Below are 14,061 nucleotides of genomic sequence, written 5' to 3'. Positions count from 1 at the left end.
TGTTGTGATTTTGCCTACTCCATTGTCAAGCCAAACAGCGTGACAATTCCATAAGGAGAGCTGAGAGAGCAAGAGAGCTGAATCAGACGAGCACCCAGGCTAACAGCATTCAGCCATGTCATTTAAATATTAGTGACCTCGCTACTAGCTACACTGTCCAATTTTAGTGTCCCAAATGTCACCCTATTCCCCATATAGTGCACACATTTTGACCAGAGGAATAGTAGTGTAGTGTACTATATAGGGTGAATGGTTTCTGGTCTAAAGTAGGTAACTATATATTTTGTGGTCCCGAGTGGCGCAGCAGTCTTGGGCACTGAATCTCAGTGCTAGAGGTGTCACTACAGACCCTGGTTCAATCCTGGGCTGTATCACAACCGGCTGTGATCGGGAGTCCCATAGGGCGGTGCACAATTGGCTAGCATTGTCCAGGGTAGGAGAGGGTTTGGCCGGGGTAGGCCGTCACTCTAAAAACATTATTTGTTCTTAACTGACTTACCTAGTTCAATAAAAAAAAGAATATAGGGGGATGGTCTCTGGTCTAAAGAAGTGCACTATATAGGAAATATTGGGCAATTTGGGACATAACAATAATATCACAATATATATTTTCATACATAATGACACCACACCAACAGCAACTTCAAACTACCAGTACTTTTCTTCTGATGAAAGAGCACCATGGCATTGCTTTAGATCAAGACTCTCTTGTGCATGACATATGTCCCCCATTCACAATACTCAGAACAGAACCCACCCATTCGCAATACTCAGAACAGAACCCCCCATTCGCAATACTCAGAACAGAACCCCCCCATTCACAATACTCAGAACAGAACCCCCCATTCGCAATACTCAGAACAGAACCCCCCCATTCACAATACTCAGAACAGAACCCACCCATTCGCAATACTCAGAACAGAACCCCCCCATTCGCAATACTCAGAACAGAACCCCCCCATTCACAATACTCAGAACAGAACCCCCCATTCACAACACTCAGAACAGAACCACCCATTCACAATACTCAGAACAGAACCCCCCATTCGCAATACTCAGAACAGAACCCCCATTCACAATACTCAGAACAGAACCCCCATTCACAATACTCAGAACAGAACCCCCCCCTCACAATACTCAGAACAGACCCCCCATTCACAATACTCAGAACAGAACCCACCCATTCACAATACTCAGAACAGACCCCCCATTCACAATACTCAGAACAGAACCCCCCACCCATTCACAATACTCAGAACAGAACCCCCCTCACAATACTCAGAACAGAACCCCCCATTCACAATACTCAGAACAGAACACCCCCATTCACAATACTCAGAACAGAACCCCCCTCACAATACTCAGAACAGACCCCCCATTCACAATACTCAGAACAGAACCCACCCATTCACAATACTCAGAACAGAACCCCCCTCACAATACTCAGAACAGAACCCCCCCCCCCTCACAATACTCAGAACAGAACCCCCATTCACAATAGTTAAATAAAGGTAATAAAAATAGTGCACTACTTTTTAGTGCACCGAATAGGGTGCTATTTGGGCCGCATCCATAGGCTTCAACTCAGAAATCACTCATATCGAAGTCATTGGACTCATATTGAAGTCATTGGACTCATATTGAAGTCATTGGACTCATATTGAAGTCATTGGACTCACATTGAAGGCATTGGACTCATAGTGAAGTCATTGGACTCATATCGAAGTCATTGGACTCATAGTGAAGTCATTGGACTCATAGTGAAGTCATTGGACTCATATTGCAGTCATTGGACTCATAATGAAGTCATTGGACTCATAGTGAAGTCATTGGACTCATAGTGAAGTCATTGGACTCATATTGAAGTCATTGGACTCATATTGAAGTCATTGGACTCATATCGAAGTCATTGGACTCATATTGAAGTCATTGGACTCATATTGAAGTCATTGGACTCATATTGAAGTCATTGGACTCACATTGAAGGCATTGGACTCATAGTGAAGTCATTGGACTCATATCGAAGTCATTGGACTCATAGTGAAGTCATTGGACTCACATTGAAGGCATTGGACTCATAGTGAAGTCATTGGACTCATATCGAAGTCATTGGACTCATAGTGAAGTCATTGGACTCATAGTGAAGTCATTGGACTCATATTGCAGTCATTGGACTCATAATGAAGTCATTGGACTCATAGTGAAGTCATTGGACTCATAGTGAAGTCATTGGACTCATATTGAAGTCATTGGACTCATAGTGAAGTCATTGGACTCATAGTGAAGTCATTGGACTCATAGTGAAGTCATTGGACTCATAGTGAAGTCATTGGACTCATATTGCAGTCATTGGACTCATATTGCAGTCATTGGACTCATATTGCAGTCATTGGACTCATAGTGTAGTGATTGGACTCATATTGAAGTCCTTGTTATGATATAACCTCATACACATAAACCAACTAAATAAATACACAATGGTAATATGGAAGTTATTCAGAAGAGGGAAGAATAACACAGTCTTGGCAGTTTGGTTGATTTGGCATTCTGGAGTTTTATCATATTTTTTGTGAGAGAAAAATCACACCTACTCGCTGTACACACACACACACACACACACACACACACACTGACACACACGTAAAAGGGGGAGCACCTCTGAGTCGTATCATCATCGTGATGACATCAGCGCGTGTCAGTGTTCTATTGGCTTTAGCACTTGATTAAACCATGTATCTCTAACTATTTACGTACTTTGATAAAACTCTTGGTAAAACTCTTTGTTGAAACGTACCACAGTAACTGGGATTCAGAAAAAAAATCAAGTTTCAATATCGGGTTGCAAAATCCTGTACTTTTCCCCCAAATTCCCAGGTTGGAGGATTGAGGATTTTGTGCTTATTTCTGTCTGATTCCAGAAAAACTCCAACCAGGATTTCTGGAAAATCAGGGAATTTGGGGAAAGTTCCTGAAGTTTTGCAACACTAAATACAGTACAAGGTTTAATGTGTTTGTTTCTCATCCGGCTGTCTAAAATGTCCTCACAGCATTATAATTTAAAATACTCTCGTAGGCAGAGGTTTATTTAAATCCTGTGTCCACAAGCACATCCCAATCCTTTCAGATCATCGAAAGCAAGACTTCAACACCTCGTCTTCTCCTCTTCCTCTTCTTCCACCTACGATGAGTCATGGCAGGTAGATTGCTACTGGTCCTTTTTTCATTGTGAAAAGTTCTCAAGTCACCCTGGTTCCGATATGAAAAGTTCTAGAAGTCCTGGTGGTTCCGATATGAAAAGTTCTAGAAGTCCTGGTGGTTCCAATATGAAAAGTTCTAGAAGTCCTGGTGGTTCCAATATGAAAAGTTCTAGAAGTCCTGGTGGTTCCAAGGTTCCAGTGGCGTATCCCTTCCTTCTTCAGGACCAACCAACCACACAACATGGAGATGGTGTCATCCTATCCCAGAGATTTCTCTATTCTCCACCTAAAGATTCACGGGGGAAAAGGTCATATTGTGATCCTTCTTTTGAGGCGTTGTCAGTAGTGAAATGATAAAGGTTTTTGTTTTTGGTCAAAGTCTTGAAGCACCGTTAGTAGTCAAACATGTCCTCGCCCGTTGTTAATGCAGAGAGAGAAAAGCCCAACCCAGTAGTAGAGAAGCTCGTCGACTAGTTTTCAACGCCAGAAACACCTCCACATGCAGCGCAGGCCATGTAAAACGTCACACGTGTTGTCATAGAAACCATGTTGACACTTGCAACCACAAAGCTTCCACACGGTTAGACATCACTTGGGTGCAGGACTTGAGATGTCTCTCTCTGTTATTTGATTCATTCCTCCCTTTCTCTCTGTCCCTCCTTTGGTCCCTCCCTCCGTCTCCTCTCACTGTGTCTTTAGGTGTGGTCATGCAACAAGCCCATAGCTGCCCCCCACATTGGTCTGTCTCGTCTTCATCCCTCTCTCTATCTCTCTACTTATCTCACCTCATTCTCTCCCCCACTCAAATGCATCTACGATTGCTCCCTCCAGCATCTCCCTCCCTCCCTCCCTCCCTCTCCCTCCTTCATTCATCTTATTCTCTCCAAGGCATCTATGATATCTCTCCACCCTCCCTCCTTCCTCATCTGCATCTCGCCACCCTCCATCCTTCCTCATCTACATCTCTCCACACCCCCTCCTTCCTCATCTGCATCTCTCCACCCCCTCCTTCCTCATCTGCATCTCCACCCTCCCTCCTTCCTCATCTACATCTCTCCACACCCCCTCCTTCCTCATCTGCATCTCTCCACCCCCCCTCCTTCCTCATCTACATCTCTCCACACCCCCTCCTTCCTCATCTGCATCTCTCCACCCCCTCCTTCCTCATCTGCATCTCTCCACCCTCCCTCCTTCCTCATCTGCATCTCCACCCTCCCTCCTTCCTCATCTGCATCTCCACCCTCCCTCCTTCCTCATCTGCATCTCTCCACCCTCCCTCCTTCCTCATCTGCATCTCTCCACCCTCCCTCCTTCCTCATCTGCATCTCTCCACCCTCCCTCCTTCCTCATCTGCATCTCTCCACCCTCCCTCATCTGCATCTCTCCACCCTCCCTCCTTCCTCATCTGCATCTCTCCACCCCCCCTCCTTCCTCATCTGCATCTCCACCCTCCCTCCTTCCTCATCTGCATCTCCACCCTCCCTCCTTCCTCATCTACATCTCTCCACACCCCCTCCTTCCTCATCTGCATCTCTCCACCCTCCCTCCTTCCTCATCTGCATCTCCACCCTCCCTCCTTCCTCATCTGCATCTCTCCACCCTCCCTCCTTCCTCATCTGCATCTCTCCACCCTCCCTCCTCCCTCATCTGCATCTCTCCACCCCTCCTCATCTGCATCTCTCCACCCTCCCTCCTTCCTCATCTGCATCTCTCCACCCTCCCTCCTTCCTCATCTGCATCTCCACCCTCCATCCTTCCTCATCTACATCTCTCCACACCCCCTCCTTCCTCATCTGCATCTCTCCACCCCCCCTCCTTCCTCATCTGCATCTCTCCACCCTCCCTCCTTCCTCATCTACATCTCTCCACCCTCCCTCCTTCCTCATCTGCATCTCTCCACCCTCCCTCCTTCCTCATCTGCATCTCCACCCTCCCTCCTTCCTCATCTGCATCTCTCCACCCTCCCTCCTCCCTCATCTGCATCTCTCCACCCTCCCTCCTCCCTCATCTGCATCTCTCCACCCTCCCTCCTTCCTCATCTGCATCTCTCCACCCCCCCTCCTTCCTCATCTGCATCTCTCCACCCTCCCTCCTTCCTCATCTGCATCTCTCCACCCTCCCTCCTTCCTCATCTGCATCTCTCCACCCTCCCTCCTTCCTCATCTGCATCTCCACCCTCCCTCCTTCCTCATCTGCATCTCTCCACCCTCCCTCCTTCCTCATCTGCATCTCTCCACCCTCCCTCCTCCCTCATCTGCATCTCTCCACCCTCCCTCCTTCCTCATCTGCATCTCTCCACCCTCCCTCCTTCCTCATCTGCATCTCTCCACCCTCCCTCCTCCCTCATCTGCATCTCTCCACCCCCCTCCTTCCTCATCTGCATCTCTCCACCCCTCCTCATCTGCATCTCTCCACCCCCAGGACTTTCCTCATGTGTTCATAGACTACGTAGGAGATGCTGACGGCGGGGATGACTTTCAGGAAGTTGGGGGCGATGCCGCGGTAGAGGCCAGCCACGCCCTCCTGGGTCACAATGTTCTGGAACAGACCTAGCATGGAGAGCTGAGGGCCGCCCTTCACAGAGGCTGGAGGAGGAGAGGAGGAAGAGGAGAGAAGAGAGAGCGGATGCACACATGGGGAAAAGTGACAGGTAGATAAATCTAGTTTAATGTTACCCCCTCTCACACACCCACAGCCCCCCACCCCTATCTCCCCTCTCACACCCCCACAGCCCCCCACCCCCATCTCCCCCTCTCACACACCCACAGCCCCCCACCCCCACCTCCCCCTCTCACACACCCATAGCCCCCCACCCCCATCTCCCTCTCTCACACAGCCCTGCCCCCCACCTCCCCCTCTCACACAGCCCTGCCCCCCACCTCCCCCTCTCACACAGCCCTGCCCCCCCACCTCCCCCTGTCTCACCCTGTGCCTGCATGCGTGTTCTGACCAGAGCCAGAGGGTAACTGGCTAGTTGACCACAGGTACTGGACATGGTTCCACACCCCACTAACACCACAACACCTGGGTCTGCTGAATCTGTGTGCCTCGCTAGCCACGCATTCTTCATAGTCTGGGAGAGAGGAAGTAGAGAGAGGGGAGAGAGAGAGAGGGAGAGAGAGAGGGGAGAGATGGGAGAGAGGGGGAGAGAGGTGGGGGGCAGAGGCAGAGGGGGAGAGAGGAAGAAGAGAGAGAGGAGAGAGAGAGGGGGAGAGAGATGGGGAGAGAGAGAGCGAGGGAGAGAGAGAGGGGGAGAGAGAGAGAGGGGGAGAGAGATGGGGAGAAAGAGTGTAGAGAGAGAGGGGGAGAGAGAGTGTAGAGAGAGAGAGAGGGAGAGGAGAGAGAGATGGGGGAGAGAGGGGGGGAGAGTGTAGAGAGAGAGAGAGAGGATGAGAGAGAGGGAGAGAGAGGATGAGAGAGAGGGGGAGAGAGGGGTGCAGGAGAGGGGAGAGAGAGAGCAAGAGGGGAGAGAGAGAGCAAGAGGGGAGAGAGAGAAGGGGAGAGGGGGAGAGAGAGAGAGGTAGAGGAGAGAGAGGGAGGGTGAATAAGAGAGGGTAGAAAGAGAGGGAGGGAAGAGAGAGAGGGTGAGAGAGAGAGAGACATTACCAACTACATCAGTGATATATTCCCCCTCACTCACACCCTCCCCCATACCCCCCCCACACACACCCTCCCCCATTCCCCCTCACACACACCCTCCCCCATTCCCCCCCACACACCCTCCCCCATTCCCCCTCATACACACCCTCCCCCCACACACACCCTCCCCCATTCCCCCCCATACACACCCTCCCCCATTCCCCTCTCACACACACCCTCCCCCATTCCCCCCCACACACCCTCCCCCATTCCCCCCTCACACACACCTCTCCCCATTCCCCCACACACCCTCCCCCATTCCCCCCTCACACACCCTCCCCCATTCCCCCCCACACACACCCTCCCCCATTCCCCCCCACACACCCTCCCCCATTCCCCCTCACACACACCTTTCCCCATTCCCCCCCCCACACACACCCTCCCCCATTCCCCCCCATACACACCCTCCCCCATTTCCCCCCACACACACCCTCCCCCATTCCCCCTCACACACACCCTCCCCCATTCCCCTCTCACACACCCTCCCCCATTCCCCCCATACACACCCTCCCCCATTCCCCCCCACACACCCTCCCCCATTCCCCCTCACACACCCTCCCCCCATTCCCCCCCCCACACACCCTCCCCCATTCCCCCCCCTCACACACACCCTCCCCCATTCCCCCTCACACACACCCTCCCCCATTCCCCTCTCACACACCCTCCCCCATTCCCCCCCACACACACCCTCCCCCATTCCCCCCTCACACACACCCTCCCCCATTCCCCCTCACACACACCCTCCCCCATTCCCCCCTCACACACACCCTCCCCCTTTCCCCCCTCCCACACACCCTCCCCCATTCCCCCCTCACACACACCCTCCCCCATTCCCCCCCCCCCACACACCTCGTAGACGGCGAGGTCGATGCCAGCGTAGGGTATGATGCCTATGATGTTGGGTACATATCCTTTATAGAAGGCCATGATGCCCTCCCTGTGGAGGATCTGTCTGGCACAGTCTAACACACTGGTGTACTGGCCTGTCTTCCCCAGGGTCAGACGAGTCTTCAGGACCTGGGGGAGGGAGGGAGGGAGGGGGGGGTTTGTTAGTGGATGTGGGAGAAATATTGTTTTTCCACATCAATGTATATGTGTGCATACAAGTGTGTGAATTTGTGTGTGAATTTGTGTATTTTCGAGTGTGTGTGTGTGCTGAAGTGCATGCGTAAATGTGTTTATTTTCGTGTGTGTGTGTGTGTGTGTGTGTGTGTGTGTATTTTATTGTGTGTGTTTATGTGTATTTTTGAGTGTGAGTTTGTGTGCTCTAACCTCCATAGGGTAGATGGCTGTCTGAGCAGTAGCTCCTGCTAACGACCCAGCTACAAACCTCTCATGAACCCTTAGAGGTCCCCTCTCCTTACTGCCACGCATCCATCTCTTGATCTACAGAGCGAGAGAGAGAGAGAGAGAGAGAGAGAGAGAGAGAGCGAGACAGAGAGAGAGAGAGAGAGGGAGATAGACAGAGAGACAGAGAGACAGAGAGAGACAGAGAGGGAGAGACAGAGAGAGGGAGAGACAGAGAGAGAGAGCGACAGAGAGAGAGAGCGACAGAGAGAGGGATAGGGAGAGACAGAGAGACAGAGAGACAGAGAGGGAGAGACAGAGAGAGGGAGAGACAGAGAGAGAGAGAGAGAGAGAGGGAGCGAGACAGAGAGAGGGAGAGACAGAGAGACAGATGAAAGAGTGTAGAGTAGTGTAGTGTAGTGTAGTGTAGTGTGGTGTAGTGTAGAGTAGTGTAGTGTGGTGTAGTATAGAGTAGTGTAGTGTAGTGTGGTGTAGTGTGGTGTGGTGTAGTGTAGTGTGGTGTAGAGTAGTGTGGTTTAGTGTAGTGTAGTGTAGTGTACTGTGGTGTAGTGTAGTGTAGTGTGGTGTGGTGTGGTGTGGTGTGATGTAGTGTAGTGTAGTGTGGTGTAGTGTAGTGTAGTGTAGAGTAGTGTACTGTGGTGTGGTGTAGTGTAGTGTAGTGTAGTGTAGTGTAGTGTAGTGTAGAGTAGTGTAGTGTAGTGTAGTGTAGAGTAGTGTAGTGTGTGGTGTAGTATGGCGTGGTGTAGCGTAGTGTAGAGTAGTGTAGTGTAGTGTGGTGTAGTGTGGTGTGGTGTGGTGTAGTGTAGTGTGGTGTAGTGTAGAGTAGTGTGGTTTAGTGTAGTGTAGTGTAGTATGGCGTGGTGTAGTGTAGAGTAGTGTAGTGTGGTTTAGTGTAGTGTAGTGTAGTGTAGTGTACTGTGGTGTGGTGTAGTGTAGTGTAGTGTGATGTAGTGTGGTGTAGTGTAGTGTGGTGTAGTGTAGTGTAGTGTAGTGTACTGTGGTGTGGTGTAGTGTAGTGTAGTGTACTGTGGTGTGGTGTAGAGTAGTGTGGTGTAGAGTAGTGTAGTGTAGTGTAGTGTAGTGTAGTGTAGAGTAGTGTGGTGTAGTGTAGTGTAGTGTAGTGTCGTGTAGTGTAGTGTAGAGTAGTGTAGTGTAGTTTAGTGTAGTGTGGTGTAGTGTAGTGTAGAGTAGTGTACTGTGGTGTAGAGTAGTGTACTGTGGTGTGGTGTAGTGTGGTGTGGTGTAGTGTAGTGTAGTATGGTGTAGTGTAGTGTAATGTAGTGTAGTGTAGAGTAGTGTAGTGTGGTGTGGTGTAGTGTAGTGTAGTGTAGAGTAGTGTAGTGTGGTGTAGTGTAGTGTAGAGTAGTGTAGTGTAGTGTAGTGTAGTATGGTGTAGTGTGTGGTGTAGTATGGTGTAGTGTAGTGTAATGTAGTGTAGTGTAGAGTAGTGTAGTGTGGTGTGGTGTGGTGTAGTGTAGTGTAGAGTAGTGTAGTGTGGTGTAGTGTAGTGTAGTGTAGAGTAGTGTAGTGTAGTGTAGAGTAGTGTAGTGTAGAGTAGTGTGGTGTGGTGTAGTGTAGTGTAGTATGGTGTAGTGTGTGGTGTAGTATGGTGTAGTGTCGTGTGGTGTAGTGTAGTGTAGAGTAGTGTAGTGTAGTGTGTGGTGTAGTATGGTGTGGTGTAGTGTAGAGTAGTGTACTGTGGTGTGGTGTAGTGTGGAGTAGTGTAGAGTAGTGTACTGTGGTGTCAGAAGGTGAATTCACCAATTTGTAAGTCGCTCTGGATAAGAGCGTCTGCTAAATGACTTAAATGTAAATGTGTAGTGTAGAGTAGTGTAGTGTAGTGTGGTGTGGTGTAGTGTAGAGTAGTGTAGTGTGGTGTAGTGTAGTGTAGTGTGTGGTGTAGTATGGTGTGGTGTAGTGTAGTGTAGTGTAGAGTAGTGTAGTATGGTGTAGTGTAGTGTGGTGTAGTATGGTGTAATGTAATGTAGTGTAGTGTAGTATGGTGTAGTGTAGTGTAGTGTGGTGTGGTGTAGTGTGGTGTGGTGTAGTGTAGTGTAGTATGGTGTAGTGTAGTGTGGTGTAGTATGGTGTAATGTAGTGTAGTGTAGTATGGTGTAGTGTAGTGTAGTGTAGAGTAGTGTAGTGTAGAGTAGTGTGGTGTGGTGTAGTGTAGTGTAGTATGGTGTAGTGTGTGGTGTAGTATGGTGTAGTGTCGTGTGGTGTAGTGTAGTGTAGAGTAGTGTAGTGTAGTGTGTGGTGTAGTATGGTGTGGTGTAGTGTAGAGTAGTGTACTGTGGTGTGGTGTAGTGTGGAGTAGTGTAGAGTAGTGTACTGTGGTGTCAGAAGGTGAATTCACCAATTTGTAAGTCGCTCTGGATAAGAGCGTCTGCTAAATGACTTAAATGTAAATGTGTAGTGTAGAGTAGTGTAGTGTAGTGTGGTGTGGTGTAGTGTAGAGTAGTGTAGTGTGGTGTAGTGTAGTGTAGTGTGTGGTGTAGTATGGTGTGGTGTAGTGTAGTGTAGTGTAGAGTAGTGTAGTATGGTGTAGTGTAGTGTGGTGTAGTATGGTGTAATGTAATGTAGTGTAGTGTAGTATGGTGTAGTGTAGTGTAGTGTAGTGTGGTGTGGTGTGGTGTAGTGTAGTGTAGTGTAGTATGGTGTAGTGTAGTGTGGTGTAGTATGGTGAAATGTAGTGTAGTGTAGTATGGTGTAGTGTAGTGTGGTGTAGTGTGGTGTAGTATGGTGTAGTATGGTGTAGTGTAGTGTAGTGGGGTGTAGTGTAGAGTAGTGTACTGTGGTGTGGTGTAGTGTAGTGTAGTGTAGTGTAGAGTAGTGTAGTGTGTGGTGTAGTATGGTGTGGTGTAGTGTAGTGTAGTGTGGTGTAGTGTAGTGTGTGGTGTAGTATGGCGTGGTGTAGTGTAGTGTAGAGTAGTGTAGTGTAGTGTGGTGTAGTGTGGTGTGGTGTAGTGTAGTGTGGTGTAGTGTAGAGTAGTGTGGTTTAGTGTAGTGTAGTGTAGTATGGCGTGGTGTAGTGTAGAGTAGTGTAGTGTAGAGTAGTGTGGTTTAGTGTAGTGTAGTGTAGTGTACTGTGGTGTGGTGTAGTGTAGTGTAGTGTGATGTAGTGTAGTGTGGTGTAGTGTAGTGTAGAGTAGTGTACTGTGGTGTGGTGTAGTGTAGTGTACTGTGGTGTGGTGTAGAGTAGTGTGGTGTAGAGTAGTGTAGTGTAGTGTAGTGTAGTGTAGAGTAGTGTGGTGTAGTGTAGTGTAGTGTAGTGTGGTGTAGTGTAGTGTAGAGTAGTGTAGTGTAGTTTAGTGTAGTGTGGTGTAGTGTAGTGTAGAGTAGTGTACTGTGGTGTAGAGTAGTGTAATGTGGTGTGGTGTAGTGTGGTGTGGTGTAGTGTAGTGTAGTATGGTGTAGTGTAGTGTAATGTAGTGTAGAGTAGTGTAGTGTGGTGTGGTGTAGTGTAGTGTGGTGTGGTGTAGTGTAGTGTAGTGTAGTGTAGAGTAGTGTAGTGTGGTGTGGTGTAGTGTAGTGTAGAGTAGTGTAGTGTAGTGTAGTGTGGTGTAGTGTAGTGTAGTGTAGTATGGTGTAGTGTGTGGTGTAGTATGGTGTAGTGTAGTGTAATGTAGTGTAGTGTAGAGTAGTGTAGTGTGGTGTGGTGTGGTGTAGTGTAGTGTAGAGTAGTGTAGTGTGGTGTAGTGTAGTGTAGTGTAGAGTAGTGTAGTGTAGAGTAGTGTAGTGTAGAGTAGTGTGGTGTGGTGTAGTGTAGTGTAGTATGGTGTAGTGTGTGGTGTAGTATGGTGTAGTGTCGTGTGGTGTAGTGTAGTGTAGTGTAGAGTAGTGTAGTGTAGTGTAGTGTGTGGTGTAGTATGGTGTGGTGTAGTGTAGAGTAGTGTACTGTGGTGTGGTGTAGTGTGGAGTAGTGTAGAGTAGTGTACTGTGGTGTGGTGTAGTGTAGAGTAGTGTAGTGTAGTGTGGTGTGGTGTAGTGTAGAGTAGTGTAGTGTGGTGTAGTGTAGTGTAGTGTGTGGTGTAGTATGGTGTGGTGTAGTGTAGTGTAGTGTAGAGTAGTGTAGTATGGTGTAGTGTAGTGTGGTGTAGTATGGTGTAATGTAATGTAGTGTAGTGTAGTATGGTGTAGTGTAGTGTAGTGTGGTGTCGTGTAGTGTGGTGTGGTGTAGTGTAGTGTAGTATGGTGTAGTGTAGTGTGGTGTAGTATGGTGTAATGTAGTGTAGTGTAGTATGGTGTAGTGTAGTGTAGTGTAGAGTAGTGTACTGTGGTGTGGTGTAGTGTAGTGTGGTGTAGTGTAGTGTAGTGTAGTGTGGTGTGGTGTGGTGTAGTGTAGTGTGGTGTAGTATGGTGTAATGTAGTGTAGTGTAGTGTAGTGTAGTATGGTGTAGTGTAGTGTGGTGTAGTATGGTGTAGTATGGTGTAGTGTAGTGTAGTGTAGAGTAGTGTGGTGTAGTGTAATGTAGTGTAGAGTAGTGTAGTGTGGTGTAGAGTAGTGTAGTGTAGTGTAGAGTAGTGTACTGTGGTGTGGTGTAGTGTAGTGTGGTGTAGTGTAGTGTAGTGTAGTGTGGTGTGGTGTGGTGTAGTGTAGTGTGGTGTAGTATGGTGTAATGTAGTGTAGTGTAGTGTAGTGTAGTATGGTGTAGTGTAGTGTGGTGTAGTATGGTGTAGTATGGTGTAGTGTAGTGTAGTGTAGAGTAGTGTGGTGTAGTGTAATGTAGTGTAGAGTAGTGTAGTGTGGTGTAGTGTGGTGTAGTGTAGTGTAGAGTAGTGTAGTGTGGTGTAGAGTAGTGTAGTGTGGTGTAGTGTAGTGTAGTATGGGTAGTGTGGTGTAGTGTAGTGTAGTGTGGTGTAGTATGGTGTAGAGTAGTGTGGTGTAGTGTAATGTAGTGTGGTGTGGTTTAGTATGGTGTAGTGTAGTGTGGTGTAGTGTAGTGTAGTGTAATGTAATGTAGTGTAATGTAATGTAGTGTAGAGTAGTGTAGTGTAGTGTAGAGTAGTGTGGTGTAGTGTAATGTAGTGTAGTGTGGTGTAGTGTAGTGTGGTGTAGTATGGTGTAGAGTAGTGTGGTGTAGTATGGTGTAGTGTAGTGTAATGTAGTGTAGTGTAGAGTAGTGTAGAGTAGTGTAGTGTAGTGTGGTGTAGTATGGTGTAGTGTGGTGTAGTGTAGTGTAGTGTAGTTGTCTGTGGCTCCCAGTCCCGCTCTGTAGTGTAGTGTAGTGTAGTGTGTGGTGTAGTATGGTGTGGTGTAGTGTAGTGTAGTGTGGTGTAGTGTAGTGTGTGGTGTAGTATGGCGTGGTGTAGTGTAGAGTAGTGTAGTGTAGAGTAGTGTAGTGTGGTGTAGTGTGGTGTAGTGTGGTTTAGTGTAGTGTAGTGTAGTGTAGAGTAGTTTACTGTGGTGTGGTGTAGTGTAGTGTAGTGTGGTGTAGTATGGTGTAGTGTAGTGTGGTGTAGTGTAATGTAGTGTAATGTAGAGTAGTGTAGTGTAGTGTAGTATGGTGTAGTATGGTGTAGTGTGGTGTAGTGTAGTGTGGTGTAGTATGGTGTAGTGTAGTGTGGTGTAGTGTGGTGTAGTATGGTGTAGTGTAGTGTGGTGTAGTGTGGTGTAGTGTAGTGTAATATAGTGTAGTGTAGTGTAGTTGTCTGTGGCTCCCAGTCCCGCTCCACTCCACCTGTTCGTAGGCCCAGAACTTGATGGCGGTCTCAGGGGCGATCTTCATGACGTTGACCCCGTTGCCCCTCCACAGGGAACTGAACCCCCCCTCCTTCACCATGGCCCTCAGCCCACTGATCATGTTCCCCACCCCAAGGGCCCCTGCAGGGTTCCCCGGGGTCGAGCCATGCACCTGGGGGGACACAGGCACAGTGTATCAGGAGGGGTGTCCTAAATGACACCCTCTTTAATACA

At 48.5% G+C, this 14,061-nt stretch overlaps 1 protein-coding gene across 4 annotated transcripts in view; it reads right to left on the bottom strand.

Annotated features, from left to right (window-relative positions):
- Positions 1-1,479: 1,479 nt before the first annotated feature.
- LOC135531733 (mitochondrial adenyl nucleotide antiporter SLC25A23-like) overlaps positions 1,480-14,061 on the bottom strand; it is a 36,085-nt gene continuing 23,503 nt past the window's right edge. For 2 of the 4 annotated variants that reach the window (XM_064959583.1, XM_064959584.1), the window contains exons 6-10: positions 13,826-13,999; positions 8,109-8,222; positions 7,686-7,853; positions 6,123-6,270; positions 5,165-5,782 (exon numbers count right to left, since the gene is read on the bottom strand). In XM_064959583.1, coding sequence (XP_064815655.1) covers positions 5,595-5,782; positions 6,123-6,270; positions 7,686-7,853; positions 8,109-8,222; positions 13,826-13,999 — 792 coding nt within the window. In that variant the 3' untranslated portion in view covers positions 5,165-5,594. Of the gene's footprint in view, positions 3,486-5,164; positions 5,783-6,122; positions 6,271-7,685; positions 7,854-8,108; positions 8,223-13,825; positions 14,000-14,061 lie in introns of those variants that run through there. The other 2 variants (XM_064959585.1, XM_064959591.1) reach the window with 2 other exon arrangements.

Source organism: Oncorhynchus masou, chromosome 5 (assembly GCF_036934945.1).
Source record: "Oncorhynchus masou masou isolate Uvic2021 chromosome 5, UVic_Omas_1.1, whole genome shotgun sequence".
NCBI lineage: Eukaryota > Metazoa > Chordata > Actinopteri > Salmoniformes > Salmonidae > Oncorhynchus > Oncorhynchus masou.
The sequence above is the reverse complement of the archived record's forward strand: the minus strand, read 5'-3'. Positions and strand labels throughout refer to the sequence as shown.